The sequence below is a fragment of the Chionomys nivalis genome, chromosome 3, assembly GCF_950005125.1.
Source record: "Chionomys nivalis chromosome 3, mChiNiv1.1, whole genome shotgun sequence".
NCBI lineage: Eukaryota > Metazoa > Chordata > Mammalia > Rodentia > Cricetidae > Chionomys > Chionomys nivalis.
The window spans coordinates 115,984,595-116,002,410 of NC_080088.1; the positions used below are offsets into that span (position 1 = coordinate 115,984,595).

Genomic DNA, 17,816 nt, shown 5'->3' on the forward strand with positions numbered 1-17,816 from the left:
AAGAGTTAAAGTTAGAGGCCAGACCAGGGTGGTGGTGGTTCAGTCAGGGCGGGTGTGTGTGTGTGTGTATGTGTGTGTGTGTGTGTGGTGTGCCTGTAACCCTAGTCCTGGGGAGGAAGACAGGTGCTCCCTGGAGCTCACTGAGCAGCCAGCAATGCCATCAGTGAGCTCCTGACCTTGTCTCAGACAGACAGATGATAGATAGATAGATAGATAGATAGATAGATAGATAGATAGATAGATAGATCAGAAGTGATTAAGACACCTGACATCGAACTCAGCCCTCCACATGCATATACACACACATACACACTCACACACACACACACTCATAGAGGCTCATAGAGGCTACAGTCAGACTAGAATAGTGGGGGAGATTAGCGATGGAGTTACTGATGTCTTGGTGATTGGGTGAAATCTCATGCTGAATGCAAGCAGGCTCTGGCTAATCTAAAACAAGGCACAGAAAGAATCAGAGGGAATGACAGAAATCACCAAACCAACAAACAAAACCTGTGGATCCTAAATGGAGGCACCAGAGGAGACTTGGTGTATCCTCAGCAAGAGGGGGACAAAGCCAGAGATGGAAGTTGAGATATCTCTTCTAGTTGTTTGTGTTTCTTCCTGCGAGGTCTCCAGGCTTCAAAACCTACTCCCAGGCCAGGGGTGGTGTGCAGACCTTTAATCCCAACCCTCAGGAGGCAAAGACAGGCAGATCTCAGTGAGTTTGAGGCCAGCCTGGTCTACATGGGGAGCTCCAGGCCAGCCAAGGCTGCCTAGTGAGATCTCCCTCTGAAGAAAACAAAGACTTGCTCTGGGCCTGGAGAGATGGCCGAGGGGCTAAAGCCTCTCTCACACGAGCATGATGACGTAGGTCTGCATACCCAGAACCCATCTGAAGCTTACCGTCTGCAGTGGTGGAATAGGTCTGCATACCCAGAACCCATCTGAAGCTTACCGTCTGCAGTGGTGGAATAATGACTGCAAGGGAATGAAGACCTTTTTAATGAAACGGACCCCGAGCCGTCCTTAGGCAACCTTTGAGAACAGTGTTCAGTGAGATGGCAAAGCCGAGAGTTTGAAGAAGAGGTTCTATGCTAATGTTCGCTACATATCAAAAATGCAGGCACGAAAAAATAAATATGGACATGGAGAAAGGAAAGCCCGTTGTTAGTAAGGGTAGTGATGCTGTGTGTATTCTGTGTGTGTGGTGGGGGGTGGGGGTACATGTGGAGGCCAGAGAACCACCGTGGCTGTCAGTCCACGGTACTGATTGCCTGGTTTTGAGTCTCTCACTGGCTGACAGTGCACCAGTTCAGCTAGGCAGGCTGGTCAGCCTGCCTCTGCCTCCTCAGCTCGGGTGTTAAAAACTACCACACCCAAGTTTGTTTGTTTGGTTTTGTTTTGTTTTTATGCACATCCTTGGTCTATGCAGAGAACTCAGGTCCCCGAGCTTGGAAGCATTTTACCAGCTGAGCCATCTCCCAGGCCCTGGAGTAGGAATTTTTTTTTTAAAGCTTCTAAAATTGTTTCTACATTGGTCATGTATTTTTTTAGTAGATAATTTAAAACTAATAATTAATGTGGAAATGTGGGCAGTTGGTTACAGATGAGTCTGGAAAGGGACATAGATGGAACTGCAGAAGCCACTGAAATCCCCAGCCCTGCCCGGAGCCAGGGACGTCACCAGTGCTGCCAGATTACTGCCACACACTGCCAGTTAGGGGTCGTCGTTATTCTTGTGCGGATTTAGTTATTTTTAGTCAGGTTTTGTTCTTTTTCCTTTGTTGAAATTGGTTTCTTTTTGTTTTATGTGTATGAGTGTTTAGTCTGCATGTGTGTCTGTGCTCTGTGTGTGTCCAGTGCCCAAGGAGACTACCAGGTATCAGACCTCCTGGAACTGGAGTCACCAATGGTTGTGAGCTGCCTCGTGGGTGCTGGGAACCCTACTTCAGCAGAAGTGCTCTTACCTGCTGAGCCATCTCTTGCACCAGGTGGGTAGAATGCTTACGCTCTGGCTCCTCCGTGTACACCAAGCCTAGTGTCCCGTTCATCTTGCGGGAATCTAAGTAGCCCATAGTGAAGACTGATCTTCTACATTTGTTGTCCGTGCAGGACAATCAATGTTTTATATTATTTTTGTAAATATTTAAAAGTACCACCTCTTTTATTTTTAGATTTATTTTATTTAGATTGAACAGACAGGCATCAAGCTCCTGTACTTCAGCCATCCGCGGTCCCCACCCTCTGGAGTTGTGGGGACCCCAAATGTGTGCCACCACATCAAGCTTTAATTACTTCCTCCGTCGCTTTTCTCCTAGAATTATATATTATATATATATATATTTTATATATTTATATATTTTACCCTTCTGTCCACAGGTGCGGGAGACTCGGATTGCGAGCGAGAAGAGATTGCTTCCACAATGACCCTGAGCAATACTGTGGGTTCCGTGCCACACAGCAAGAGGTACTGTGCACATCTCTGTGGCCTAAGGTTCTATGCATACCTTCCACCTAAAAAAAAATAGGAACAAGTGATGTTTTCTATGATGAAGTTTTATTTTCTAAGAACACAAAAGGAAGAAAACAGGTAAGTAAGGAAATGGTACATTATATGGCTAGAGAGATGGCTTAGTGGTTAGGAACATATACTGCTCTTGCAGAAGTCCTGAGTTCTGTTCCTACACCCCCATAGAACAGCTTCCATCCACCTGTGATTCCAGCTCCAGGAGGTTGGGTGCCCTCTTCTGGCCTCCATTGGCACTGCACACATGTGTACAAACCCACACACAGACACATGCACGTATACAATTTACAAAATGAAAATAAATGTTTTTTAAATGTTATATTATTAAAAGTGGTCTTTTTAGAGCTGAGGAGATGACTCAGTCAGCATATTGTTTGTTGTACAAGCATGAAGACCTCTTTTTGATCCCCCTAGAACCTACATAGCCAACCAGGCATGGTGGCATGGATTTGTAATCCCAGCTGTGGAATTACAAGGTGGAGACAGAGACAAGAGGCACACTGGGGCTCACTAGCCAGCCAGCCTGACTGAACTGATGAACTCTAGGTTCAGTGTAAGACTGTGTCTCTAAAGTTAGATGGAGAAGCAGTTGAGGAGCAAACCTTTACTGGTCTCCTACCTCTACTTGTACAGACATAGCCGAGCACATCCACACCCACTTGAACATGTATACACACACACACACATGGTTTCTTTTCAGATTCTCCATATTCTCTGTCAGAGATAACCATGGAGAATCACATGGTAATAAGAAACAGCTTGCTGATGCCCTTCTCCAGGAAAATGCACACACACACATACACACACACTTACATATACCAAGAGATAGCACCATTTTTATTGTAGTTAGCTTTTAGATTATGAATTTCATAGTGGTTTCCATGTTAGATTTCTACCCCTGTAATATCTGAAATAATAAACATATATGGAGAAAATGTGTGGCTCACAGCTTGGGGGTTTCAATCCATGGTCAGTTGGCCCTTTTGATGAGGTAACAATTCATAACAGCAGTGTGTAGTGGAGACAGACTTCTCCCTTCATCCCCAAGGAGCAAGAGAGAAATCGAGAAGGAGGTGAGGTTCCACAACACTCTTTGGAGCATGAACCCATGACCCAGGGCCTCCTGCTGGCTCTGCCTCCCCAGGCACCACTCCTAGTAGCAACAGCCCATGGATCTCTGCCACAGGGGCTTTGGGGTGGGGAAGGGTGTTCAGGATTCAAACCACAGTGAATTCCTATCTGTTGTAATAGGAGCGGCGGGGCTGTGTTCCGCCACCTGGCTGCCCGCACGACTAGCTTATGCCCCAAATAATTACACGGAAACTGTATTCTTTTGAATACTGCCTAGCCCATTAGTTCCAGCCTCTTATTGGCTAGCTCTTACATATTGATCTAACCCATTTCTAATATTCTGTGTAGCACCATGAGCTGGCTTACCAGGAAAGATCTTAACCTGCATCTGTCTGGAGTGGGAGAATCATGGCGACTCCTGACTCAGCTTCTTTCTCCCAGCATTCTGTTCTGTTTACTCCGCCTATCTAATTTTCTGTCCTATCAGGGCCAAGTAGTTTTCTTTATTAATTAACCAATGAAAGCAACAGATAAATACAAGACCCACCTCCATCACCTATCACTTTCCCAGATGTAATAGCATTTTCAAAACATGTTTTTCTTAATGCAGATAAGCAAAAAGCAGGACATTAAACATTACCTGGAATCCTACTTCCTCCTTCAGATACAACTCAGGCTGCCAAGAAACCCGTGTCTGTCTGTGAAGGACTCACCATTTCCCATCTCCGCAGCACCTCTGTTAAAATAACCAAAATAATCTTTTTTTTTAATTTAAATAAGTGCTTTGGGCTGAGGAGCTGGCTCAATGGCTCAGAGCACTGGCTGCTCTTCCAGAGGACCTGGGTTCAATTCCCAGCACCCACATGGAGGCTCACAACTGTCTGTAACTCCAGTTCCAGGGGATCCAGTGCCCTCTTTGGCCCCCATGGGCACCAGGCATGCTTATATGCTTACACTTATAAAATGAAGGTAAAACATCCATATACATAAAATAGTAATAATTTTTAAAATTTCTAAAGAAAGACATGGCCTTGTGTGAGCCCTCAGAGTGCACTAACAGGAAAAGGCAGATAAACTTGCAGAAATAGAGTTTCTCAGGTATTTGGCCAATATGGTGAGCAAAGAAGTGTCTTTGTTTTGTTGTTGTTGTTGTTGTTGTTGCTGTTGTTGCTGTTTTCAGACAAGGTCTTACTCCATAGTGCTGGCCATCCTGGAACCAACTCTGTAGACCAGGCTGGCCTCAAACTTAATGTTCCATCTGCCTCTGCCTCCCGGGCGCCAGGTTTAAAAGCATGTGCCACCACTGCCCGGCTTAAAGTGTCTTGTCTTTTTAATTACTAGTTCTCTGATTCCTTGTGATGCCACATACATTTTCTGTCCTCCATGACCACTGGTGTCTCTCTTCTGAATTTCCTGTTTATGTCCTCTGAGTGTGTAGGTGTTATGTTCCCACCACTGACACTGGGAATAACTTTGAGTTAATCTACATATGTGTGTAAAACTATCATCCCAGTGATAATAAGCAGATCCTCTGCTGACCAAAGCTCCATTGTGCCCCTTCAGCCCCTCCTCCCTGGCTTTTGACACAAGCAACCTGGCCCAATAAATGTGTGTGTGTGTGTGTGTGTGTGTGTGTGTGTGTGTGCAGTTCCCACAGAGGCCAGAAGAGGATATCAGAACCCCGGGAACTGGAGTTACTGGCGGTTCTGAGCCACCTGCTCTGGGTGCTGCTAACTGAACTTGGGTCTTCTACAAACACAGAAAGTGTTCTGAATCACTGCAGCATCTGTCCAGCCCTAGTTAGTATTTTCTAGAATGTGACATAAATTATGATCCTTTCTGCGTGAATTCTTTCACTCAGCATCCTTATCTTGAGATTCACCCATGTCGGAGCATATGTCCACAGCCTGTTTTATTACTGTGCTACATTAGTTTGACTCCGTGTACCACAGATTGTTCATGCATCCTCACCGTGCCTGGTCTGAGGTTTTCCGTGTTAGCCATCTCAGTGAGTGTGCAGCGGTATCCTGTGACTTAGGTTTGTGTCTCTGGGGATTTACTGCTAAGCATCTCTCACTGGCCATCTAGAAATATTTCTTGGTAAAGGGCTTACTTAAATCTTTTGCCCATTTTTTAAAAAAAAAAAAAAATTGAGTTGTAGGAGCTGGAGAGATGCTTCAGCATTAAGAGCACTGGCTGCCCTTGCAAAGGCCCTGGGTTTAGTTCCCAGCACACACATGCTAGCTGGCTCTCAGCCTTCTGTAACTCCAGGTCCAGAGGCTCTAACTCCCCCTTCTGGCCTCTGCCAGCACCAGCCATGCATGTGGTACACAGACGTACATATAGGCAAAGCACCCACACACAAAACAAAGTAAACAATAAAAAGTGAATTGCTAAGTGGGTTTTGAGAGTTCTTTATACTCTCTGTTTACAAGTCCATTGTGAGGCACATTTTTGTGCAGGTTTTTACACGGTGTTGGTGTTACCGCCCTTACATGCTGTAACACGTCTTTGGAAGAGCAGATGTGTCTAACTCTGAGGAAGTCTGATGTGGACTCTACCTTCCGTGGATGACTTGAAGGCAGTATAGCCTTCATTTCTGTTTTGAATGACTTCCCTTTTGCTCCCTTCTGGAGTAGTTGTGTAGACTGGCTTTATTTTTCCCCCATATGTGAGATGGAATTACTGGTAAAGCCTGGATGTTTATTTGCAGGAAAATCTTATATTTCAGTTTTAAAAAAACTGTTATGCTTATTTATTCTGTGTATATTTCTGCCCAGCCTGCCACAGTGCGTGTGTGGGGGTCAGAGGGCACCAGCATCGGTGCGTGTGTGGAGGTCAGAGGGCACCAGCATGCCACAGTGCGTGTATGGAGGTCAGAGGTCAGCTCCACGAGTTGGTTCTCTCCTTGCACCATGTAGCCTCCAGGGACTGAACTCAAGCCACAGGCTGATGCTGAGCCTCTCACCAGCTCAGGTTTCAAGTGTTTTAATATGATGGTCAGATAAATTTTTTTTCTTGAGCCAACTATGATGATTTGTGTCTTCTGAAGTATCTGACCATTTCTTCCAAGTCCTTGAATTTGTTTATACAACAGTGTTCAGAAAAGTTCCTAACTCCCCCCGGTACCTATGAAACAATGCCAATGTCTCCTCTCTCTTTTCTCATTAGTCATTTGTTTCACCTGTCTCTTTTTTATTAACAAATAAATTTAATATGAGATTACTAATTCTTTTCCTAAAAGAGTCAGCTTCGCTTTCATTGCATTTTTTATTTCAATAATTTCCTCTTGATCTTCATTATTCCCTCTGCTGACTGTAGTTTCAGGTGACTCTTCTCGGTTGGTTTGGTTTGGTTTTTGGTTTTTCGAAACTGGGTTTCTTAGGAGCCCTGTCCTAGAACTCACTCTGTAGACGAGGCTGGCCTCGAACTCACCAAGATCCACCTGTCTCTGCCTCCCGAGTGCTGGGATTAAAGGTGTGCACCACTACAGCCTGGCTTGTTTTGATTGTTAATACACAGTGCAAGTTGAGGTCACTGATTTAAAACTTGCCCTGTGTCCCGTGCTTTGCATTGCCCTGGAAAGTTAGCAACATGATGTGGTTTGGATACAATGTGCCTGCCTCTGCATGTTGATATCCAGTTATGCCAATACCATTTGTTGAATATGTTTTCTTTATTCCATTTTATATTTTTAGCTTCTGTGTTAAAAATCAGGTGTTTGTATATGTGTGAATTGATATCTGGTTCTTCGATTTGGTTCCATTGGTCCTCCTGTCTGTTCTTATGCCAATACCAGGCTGTTTTCAGTACTGTAGTTCTGTAGCAGATTTTGAAGTTCAGGATTGTGATGCCACCAGAAGCTCTTTTGTTGTACAGATTTGTTTTGGTTATCCTGGGGTTTTGTGTATGTGTTTTCTGTATGAAGATGAGTTGTTCTTTTGAGGTCTGTGAAGAATTTTGCTGGGATTTTGATGGGCATTGCATTGAATCTGTAGATTGCTTTTGGTAAGGCTGCCATTTTTACTATGTTAATTCTGCCTACCCAAGATCATGGGAGATTTTTCCATTTTCTGATGTCTTCTTCAATTTCTTTTTTCAAAGTTTGGAAGTTCTTCTCATATAGGTCTTTCACTTGTCTGGTTAGAATTACCCCAAGGTATTTTATGTTATTTGTGGCTATTGTGAAGGGTGGTGTTTCTCTAATTTCTTTCTCAGCCTGTTTTTCATCAGTATCAAGGAGGGCTACTGGTTTTTTGAGTTAATCTTGTATTACTAAAAGGTGTTTATGAGTTGTAGGAGCTCCCTGGTAGAATTTTTGGGGTCACATATGTATATTATTATATCATCTGCAAATAGTGAGAGTTTGACTTCTTCTTTTCCGATTTGTATCCCCTTGATCTCCTTTTGTTGTCTTATTGCTCTAACTAGAACCTCAAGAACTATATTGAATAGATATGGAGCGAGTGGACAGCTTTGTCTTGGTCCTGATTTTAGTGAGATAGCTTTGAGTTTCTCTCCATTTAGTTTGATGTTGGCTGTTGACTTCCTGTATTTTGCCTTTATTATGTTTAGGTATGTTCCTTGTATACCTGCTCTCTCAAAGACTTTCATCACGAAGGGATGTTGAATTTTGTCAAAGGCTTTTTTAGCATCTAATGAGATGATCGTGTGGTTTGTTTCTTTCAGTTTTTTATATGGTAGATTACATTGGCAGATTTTCACATGTTGAACCACCCCCACATCTCTGGGATGAAGCCTACTTGCTCATGGTGGATGATCTTTTTTTTTTCTTAGATTTGGTTTACCAGTATTTTATTGAGCATTTTTGCGTCGATGTTCATGAGTGAGACTGGTCTGTAATTCTCTTAGTAGTATCATGGTGTGGTTTGGGTATCAGGGTAACTGTAGCCTCATAAAAAGAATTTGGCAATGTTCCTTCTGTTTCAATTGTGTGGAACAATTTGAGGAGTATTGGTATTGGTTCTTCTTCGAAAATCATGTAAAATTCTGCAATGAAACCATGTGATCCTGGGCTTTTTGTGGGGGGAGGAAGACATTTGATGACTGCTTCTATTTCCTTAATGGTTAAAGGTCTATTTAATTTGCTTTACTGGTCTTTATTTAATTTTGGTAAGTGATATTTATTCAGAAAGTTGTCCAATTTTGTGGAGTGCAGGTTTTTGAAGTGTAAGCTAATGTTTCTCTGAATTTCCTCTGTGTCTGTTATGTCCCCCTTTTCATTTCTGATTTTTTTAAAAATTTGGATGTTCTCTTTCTGCCTTTTGGCTAGTCTGAATAAAGGTTTGTATATTTTGTTGATTTTTTTTGAAGAACTAACTTTTTGTCTCATTGATTCTTTATATGGTTTTCTTTGATTCTATGTTGTTGAATTCAACTCTCAATTTGATAGTTTCCTGTTGTTTAGTCCTCCTGGGTGAGTCTGCTTCTTTTTGTTTTAGAGCTTTCAGGTGTGTTGTTAAGTCGCTTGTGTGAGATTTCTCCACTTTCTTTATGTAGGTGTTTAGTGCTATGAACTTTCCTCTTAACACTGCTTTCATTGTGTCCTCTAAGTTTGGATATGTTGTGTGGTCATTTTCATTGAATCTTAGGAAATCTTTAATTTCTTTATTTCTTCCTTGACCCATTGGTGATTCAGGTGAGCATTACTCAATTTCCATGTATTTGTGGGCTTTCTGAAATTAGTGTTGGTATTGAATTCTAACTTTGAGCCATATGGTTATTCCAATTCTTTTTTTTTGTATCTGTTGAGGTTTGCTATGTTACCTAAGTATGTGGTCAACTTTAGAGAAGGTTCCATGAGGTGCTGAGAAGAAGGTATATTCTTTTATGTTTGGATAGAATGTTCTATAGATGTCTGTTAAGTCCATTTGAGTCATAGCATCTGTTAGTTCCCCTATTTCTTTGTTAAGTTTTGTCTGGCAGACCTGCCCAGTGGTGAAAGTGGGGTGTTGACACATTATTAGTATGTGGTGTTTAATTGTGATTTAAGCTTTGGTAGTGTTTCTTTTACATAAGAGGATGCCCTTGTATTTTGGGCACAGGTGTTCAGTATTGAGATTTCTTCTTAATGAATTTTTTCCTGTGACTAATATGAAATGTCCTTCTCTGTCTCTTTTGATTGATTTTAGTTTGAAGTCTATTTTGTTAGATATTAGGGTAGTTACCCCAGCTTGTTTCTTAGGTCAATGTGATTGGAAAATTTTTCCTCAACCCTTTACTCTGAGGTGTGATGTCTGTCTTCAATGTTGAGGTGTGTTTCTTGCATGCAGAAGAAGGATGGATTCTGTTTTCGTATCCAATCTGTTAGCCTGTGCCTTTTCTTAGGTGAGTTAAGTCCATTTATATTAAGGGATATTAATGACTAGTGACTGCTAGGTTCTGTCATTTTAGTTTTTATTGTAGGTAATGTCATTATTTGTGCTTTTCCCTTCTTTGGGGTTTGCTGCTGTGAGATTATCTATTGTCTGTGTTTTTGTGGGTGTAGCTGACTTCCTTAGGTTGTAGGGTTTTTTTTCTAGTACTTTGTGTAGGGCTGGGTTTGTGGTTAGGTATTGGTTACATCTGGTTCTGTTGTGGAATATGTATTTTTTTTCTCAATCTATAGTGATTGAAAGTGTTGCTGGGTATAGTAGTCTGGGCTGGCATCCATGGTCTCTTAGTGTCTGCATAATGCTTGACCAGGACCTCCTGGCTTTCATTGTTTCTATTGAGAGGTCAGGTGTAATTCTGATAGGTCTCCCTTTATATGTTACTTACTTTTTATATGTTATATGTTTTCCTTTGCAGCTCTTACTATTCTTTCTTTATTCTGTATGTTTAGTGTTTTGGTTATTATGTGACGAGAGGACTTTTTGTAGTTCAGTCTGTTTGGTGTTCTGTAAGCTTCTTCCATCTTCATAGGCATATCCTTCTTTAGGTTGGGAAAGTTTTCTTCTATGCTTGTGTTAAATATATTTTCGTGCTTTTGAGTTGAACTTCTCCTTCTATCCCTATTATTCTTAGGTTTTGGTCTTCTCATGGTGTCTCATATTTCCTGGATATTTTGTGTCAAGCTTTGTTATATTTACCATTTTTTTGACCAATGAATCTATTTCCTCTATCATATCTTCAACACTTGAGATTCGTTCTTCCATCTCATGTATTCTGCTGTTTAGGCTTGCAGTTGTAGTTCCTGATCATTTACCCATAATTTCCATTTCCAGAATTTGCTTGGTTTGTGTTTCCTTTATTGTCTCTATTTCAGTTTTCAAGTCTTGAATCATCTCTTTAATATGTTTGATTGCTTTTTCTTGGTTTTCTTTAAGGAATTTGTTGATTTCTTCCAATTTTTTGTTTGTTTTTTTCTCAACTTTGAAGGAATTTTTCATTTCCTCTTTAAGCGCCTCAAAAATTCTCCTAAAGTTATTTTTTAGGTCATCTTCTTCTGCTTCATCTGTGTTGGGGTGTTCAAGTCTTGCTGCTGTAGAGCCACTGGTTTTTGGTGGTGACATGTTGCTCTTTATGTTGTTCAGTGTGTTCTTACCTTGATGTCTACCCATCTTTTCCTCCAATTGGTGTAGTTGGGTTGTGTATCCAGTAATCAGTTCTTTTTTAAAAAACTTATTTTATTTTTATTATTTTATGTTTATTGGTGTGAGAGTCAGATGCCCTGGAACTGGAGTTATAGACAGTTGTGAGCTGCCATGTGGGTGCTGGGAATTGAACTCAGGTCCTCTGGAAGAGCAGCCAGTGTTCTTAAGCGCTGAGCCATCTCTCCAGCCCCAGTGATGAGCTCTTCAGGTGCCAGTAGATCCTAAGCTCAGATGGTCACTCCTCGTGGTGGAGTCAGGACCACAGTTCCGGTCACAACAGATGTCACGAGGCGGCAGTGCAGGTCGGCAGGCTTTCCTCGTCTGCTGGCTCCGATGGAGGTTGTCTGTAGTATCTTTAGAACAACACACTCCAGCTTCTCTCTCCAAGTCCCATCTTGGAGCTGTCGCCTTTTCTATGCTCCACTCCTCACGTAGCATTGTAATTTTAGTTGAAAGGATTGACTGTGCGTTAAAGAAATTTGCATAATGGAGAAGCTCACACACCTCACCCAGGCCTGTGTCGTGGCAGGGACATCACAGGAATGTGTGGCAGCTGGCCACAGTCTCCACAGTCAAGGACCAGAGAGGGATGGATGCTGATGCTTAACTCATTTCCACCCTTTATGTTGTAATATGGGCAGCAGGGCTGCGTCCCCGGCACCCAGCCGCCCGCATGGCTAGCTTATGCCCCCAAATAATTACACGGAAACTGTACTCTTTTAATTACTGCCTGGCCCATTAGTTTCAGCCTCTATTGGCTAGCTCTTATGTATTGATCTAACCCATTTCTAATATTTTGTGTAGTACCATGAGCTGGCTTACCAGGAAAGATCTTAACCTGCGTCTGTCTGGAGTGGGAGAATCATGGCGACTGCTGGCCTATAAATGGGCCTAGGCAGTTTCTTTATTATTTAACCAATGACCTTCCTCCATCACCTTTAATCCAGCCCAGGTTCCCAGCACAGGGAATGGAACCACCCACAGTGAGCAGGCCTTCCTTCCCACTTCAATTAATAGTCAAGGTAATTCCATCTTCTAGGCGATTTTGGAGCACATCAGTTTGGCAATGGAGATGGGCCATCACATTATTTTTACGACTTTATCACAATTTGGTTTTAATTTTTATTTCCATATGTATTGGTGTTTTGCCTGTATTTATATCATATCTGTGTACTGTATGAGTTCCCACTGCCCAGGGTTCCCATGGAGGCCAAGAGAGACTTTGAATGTCCTAGAACTGGAGTTACAGGTGGTTGTAAACTACCATGTAAATGTTAGAAATTGAGCCCTGCTCCCCTGGAAGTACAGCCAGTGCTCTTAACCCAAGTCGCTCCTCCAGCCCTTACACAAGTTTGCATGGTTTTCCTGTAATATGCTGTCGTGTGTTTTGTTCATTGACATCTTCGGGTCCCAGAGTTTCTGATTCCCACCAGATTTGTAAATATTCCCAACATTATTTCTCCGAAGAAAGATTTACTGATTTTATTATCTTATCTTTTAACTTACCTGTTCATTTCATGCATATGAGTGTTTTGCCTGTCTGTAAATCTATGTAGCATATGCCTGCCTGGCACCTACAGAGTCCAGAAGAGGGCATCAGATCCCCTGAAACTGGAGTTGCAGACAGTGGTGAGCTGCCATGTGGGTGCTGGGGATCAAACCCAGGTCCTCTGGAAGAGCAGTCAGTGCTTCTAACCACGGAGCTGTCTTTTTTTTTTTTTTGTGTGTGTGTGTGTGCGTGTGTGTGTGTGTGTCTTAACATATCTTCCTCTCCTTCAGGGATGCCAGCTGGACATATACAAGGCTGCATGAAGATGAAGGTGTCCCCGACTGAGTGGCACTCGGCTGTTTCCTTCCATTCATCTTTCCTTTTTTCTTTTATACATCTTTCTTTTATGTTTTACTAATATTTTTTCCATTCTGCATCCTATGCAACTTAATTTTATCCCAGACCTTGTATCGTCCTTTCCCCAATGAGAGTTGTTTGAGTCTCTTCTATCCTGTACATCTCTGCTTTAAGTGTTCCTTATTCAGATTTTAAACATGTGGGCTCCAGTTATATGTTTACTGTCCTTGCCTTACCTCAAGTTCAAGGCTAACTTGTGCTGCAGAGTGAGTCCCAGGTACCGTTTCCTCTGTGAGTTTCAGGCGACTCTGCCCTAGGCTGGCATAGCTTCTCTCTGCCGGCACATACTGCAGACCATCAGGGAGCCTGTATGGCTCCTCTCACCCTCTCTCACGCTGTTCCTCTATTTGAGCTGTGCCCTGTGAACACTAGCCATCAGGGTCACCTCAGGGTCTCCCAGTTCCCTTTTCCTACCCTGGGTCCCTCAATCTACCTGTACCACCCGGAAACCATCCCGGGGCGCACACTGGAGGTCTTGTGGCTTGCATCTGCTTCTCATATGTCAGGAATCTTTGTCAATGGCCTGGCAGCCCCTGTCTTCAAGTACCATCCCATGTGTGTTTCCTCTAATGCTTTGATTGTTTCAGGTGACAGAAAATAAATAAATCAAGCGCCCGTTCCTCCATCTTGGCTAGAACCAGAAAGCTCTTCTTTCTATTTCTGAACTTATTAATTGTGGGGAGTCAAGCTTATTGATTTAGTGTGCGGCTTCTGCCTCTGCTGCGGTGCTTACTAATTAAATGTTCACTCATCATTATTCTGAGAGTTTTTTAAGGCCTCATTTTTGTACAATTAAATATCTAGTTCTTAAAAAAAACTCCTTTTGGTCTATAGTATAACAGCATAATCTTTTGTCTTCTCAAGACTGACTGCTAGTAACTTAGTTTAATCCTAACTGAAGTCAAAATATTAAGAAATTCAAAACCTACTTCAGCAACTGAATTTCAGTTACTAGTTCTCTCCGGTTTTCTCAAGGGGATGTCATACACTTCCTGCTGGGTGTGGTCTCCAGGAGGAACAAGGGAGGCAAGCCCACTGTAAGCCGCTGCCTTCCCACAGTATTGGCGTGTTGGCGCTACACCTGGTTGTCAGTGTCTGAAGATGAGGACAGTGGCCCCGAGACGAAAGGTGTAGTTCTGGCAAGGTGGACCTTTCTTTCTATTCAAAGCCTTACGTGGCACCCGGTTTCGCATGGCTTAACGTCCATATTTCTTAGCATGGCTTTAAAGGCCTTTTGTTGTTTTTCTTGGCTTGACACCAGCTTCGTATTTTCTGCTCCCAACTCTCGCACTCTAGAGTAAATGAACTACATTTCTCTCCCCTAAGAAGGCTTGGATTTTTGATTTGTTAAGTAAAAAACTCGACCAGCTCAGCCTTCTAAACTCTTATATTGAGAGATACTCCCCTTTGGTTTGCAAGAGTCAACCACTTTGTCCTTGGGTGTCTGTTGATTTACTTGACCCAAGGCCATTATGAAACACAAGATGACACGGATTCCGACGCTGACAATCTGCTTGATACAATGTTGTGAAAACACCGATGCAGTCAGAATAGACCGGCTGATGGATACAGATGTTTAGGTTGGGGTGCTCACCTACTAATGATTCAGGTAAACTGAGGCATGCAGCCATGTGCACTGCCACCCAGCCTGTCGCATCACCAGAGGGAATTTACTTCTTTAACAAGTGACCTTTTAAATTTTGAAACTATCATATTTTGAAGAAAATTGATTTGTTGGCTAATAACTAAATGTGTGGCCTGGTTATCCAGGGTTCAAAGAAGAAACAGCCTATCCTTTAACTAGTTCAAACAGAAATAAGTGGTTGTTTGTATGTAGGAGGGGTTATTTATAATAAAACAAGAGAGAAAAAGTAACATCCCAATATTTTTCAAAAATCAAGGAAAAGAATAGAATTGACGCAGAATGAACTAGTGTTCATTTATTGATATGAGAACACACAGACAAGTCAAATGGCATTCTGCTACTCATGGAAGCTTCGAGTTGTTCAGAGGCCTCTCCGAGTGGGCATGGCCATGGCCTCTAGTTGATAAAAATTTCTTTCCTTGGTTAATAAAGAACTGTCAAGTCACCTGAGCTTCTTGCTGCAAGAAAACATCACACGCAGACTTTTCTTTTCCACCAGCCACTTTCCAAATAACCACACAGAGACTTCTTATTAATATAAATACTTGGGCAATAGCTTAGACTTGTCTCCAGCCAGCTCTTAGAACTTACATTGACCCATTTCTATTAATCTATGTGCTGCCCCAAGGTTCATTAATCTCATCAATGAACTTTACATATTGCTCCTTCCGCATCTGGCCCTCAACTTTGCTAGCTCTGACCTTCTTTTTCCCAGCACTCTCTCTACCCCCAATGCCTGCCTAGCTGTTGACCAATCAGTTTTTATTAACAGTGAGAACAACACATTTTCCCAGTATAAATAAGGATCATTCCACAGCACATACCAGTCCAGAGCATGAACCTTCCTGTCCCATCCAGAGCTGGATTCAGCTGGCTCTGCCCATCATACCCTCAGTCAACTTATGACATTTTCAGCATCCTAATAGGCTGGCTGCCCTCTAGATTTGTCCCTGACCACATCCACTGAGTAGCCAGTAATCTCTCCATGTGTTTATCTCTTCTGGGAATCTTATGTAGATGATATCATACATATGTGGTCTCTTACGCTGGCTTTGTTCACTTAACATAACTCTCACAAGACCCATTCACATAGGAGCAGAGAGCACAATAGTCCTTCTTGTGTTTTTTGTTTTTTTTGTTTTTTTTTTTGAGACAGAGTCTCATGAAGCCCACGCTGCCATCAGACTCACTATATAAAACTAGGGAGAGTGACCTCACAGTTCACCTGCTTCTACTTCCCTATTACAGGCGTACTCCACCACACCTGACCCTTATTCCTTTTTATGACTGGATATTATAGTCCATTTTATTTATTCTATTACATACTACATTGTATTTATTCACCAGTTACTGGGCATCGGGTTATTCCTACTTTTTAGTGATTAGGAATAACGCCATTCTGAAACTTGTCTGTGTATTTTGTAAGAATATCTTTTCCTTTCTCTTGGGTATGTACCTAACAATATTATTGTCTTTTAGTTGTATATGTTTGTGTGTGTGCTTGAAAAAGCATGATGGGTGTAGGATCCCCTTGAGCTGGAATTACAGGTGGCTGTCAGGCCCCTGACATGGGTGCTGGGAATTGAATTCAGGTCCTCAGCAAGAACATGTGCTCTTAACCTCTGAGCCACCACTCCAGTTCAGTGGAGTGGTTTCCTAAGGCAAACACTAACTTCAGGTACTAGGTTTCACTGGTTGTTTGGTTGATTGGTTTCTCGTTTGTTGACAGGTTGATTGGTTGGCAGGTTGGTTGTTTTTTTCATGAATTCTGGTTCGCAAGATGTCTGTGCTGTTCTGCATCCCTGCCTGCTAGTGGCATAGAGAGCCCTGTCCCTGCCTCCCCCAGTTACCAGTACTTCTCTGCTTTTATAGCTGTCTTAGTCAGCACAAAATGATTTTTGTTTCTGATGATGATGTCAAGTTTTGTAACATAGTCTATGTCTTTTTTTTTTTTTTTAAAGAAAAGTCTATTAAAGTCCTGTGCCAATTTTTAAATTTGGGCTTCTTGTCCTTTTACTGTTGAGTTGTAAGATGAAGATACTTTTGAATTTATTAGATATTATTCGATCTGTTTGAGGTAGGTGGGCGCATACATGCCACGGTCTACATGTGGGGGCAGAAGACTGGCAGGAGTCAGTTCTCTCTTTCTGCCTGTGGGTTCTGACCATGGAACTCACGTCATTAGCCTTGGTAGCGAACACCTTTACCTGCTGAGCCATCTCGTTGGCCCGGATAAGTTCTCAATGTTAATTTGTGTTTGTATTATCATCAAAAAAGTACGTTAGAAAGAACTGAAAGGCAACTCTCATTCTTCTGCAGGGACTGAAGGTTCATAAGAACGAAAACAGCAGTCAATGAGAGGAGCAAAAGGACTGGGCCATCAAAGAGCAGCGCGCTTGCCCACTGGCCACCATGCGGAAAGGAGCGCTGAAGGACCCAGAGATTGCTGACCTCTTCTACAAAGATGACCCTGAAGAGCTCTTTATCGATCTGCATGAAATCGGACATGGGAGCTTCGGAGCTGTGTACTTTGTAAGTAATTGGCCGATGGGGTAGATAGGCTCAGGAAGAATAAGCCCTGCTGTATCACTGACTCGGCTTCCTATGGCTGAAAGGGAGGACCATTTTTCTGTTTAGTCTTAATTTTTTACTATGACATTAAATACCCAAGCAAAATCCTGTTTCCTTTTTCTTTTCTAAATATTTTTATTTATTTTTCCCCATTTTCTTTTTCACAAAGATTCTATTTTTAAAATATTTTAAATTCTATTTATTTATGTATTTTTTTAGTGCATGAGTGCTCTTCTTGCATATGCCTCTATGCCAGAAGAGGGCATCAGATCCCATTATAGATGATTGGGAGCCACCATGTGGTTGCTGGGAATTGAACTCAGGACCTCTGGAAGAACAGCCAGTGCTCTTAACTGCTGAGCCATCATCTCTCCAGCCCCTTTAAAGTATTTTTAATATATCATACATAAAGAAGTACACACACACGCACAAAAAAAAATTGGCCTGAGTATAACTCAGAGGTAGAGCATTGTCTAGCATGTGCAAGGCTGAAAGCTC

The 17,816-nt window shown here is 42.2% G+C and overlaps 1 protein-coding gene across 2 annotated transcripts in view; it reads left to right on the top strand.

Annotated features, from left to right (window-relative positions):
- Positions 1-17,816, top strand: part of Taok3 (TAO kinase 3) — a 188,177-nt gene that overhangs the window by 78,172 nt on the left and 92,189 nt on the right. For both annotated transcript variants that reach the window (XM_057763918.1, XM_057763919.1), the window contains 2 exons: positions 2,383-2,470; positions 17,067-17,279. In XM_057763918.1, the coding sequence (XP_057619901.1) occupies positions 17,160-17,279 (120 nt within the window). In that variant the 5' untranslated portion in view covers positions 2,383-2,470; positions 17,067-17,159. The remainder of the gene's footprint in view (positions 1-2,382; positions 2,471-17,066; positions 17,280-17,816) is intronic.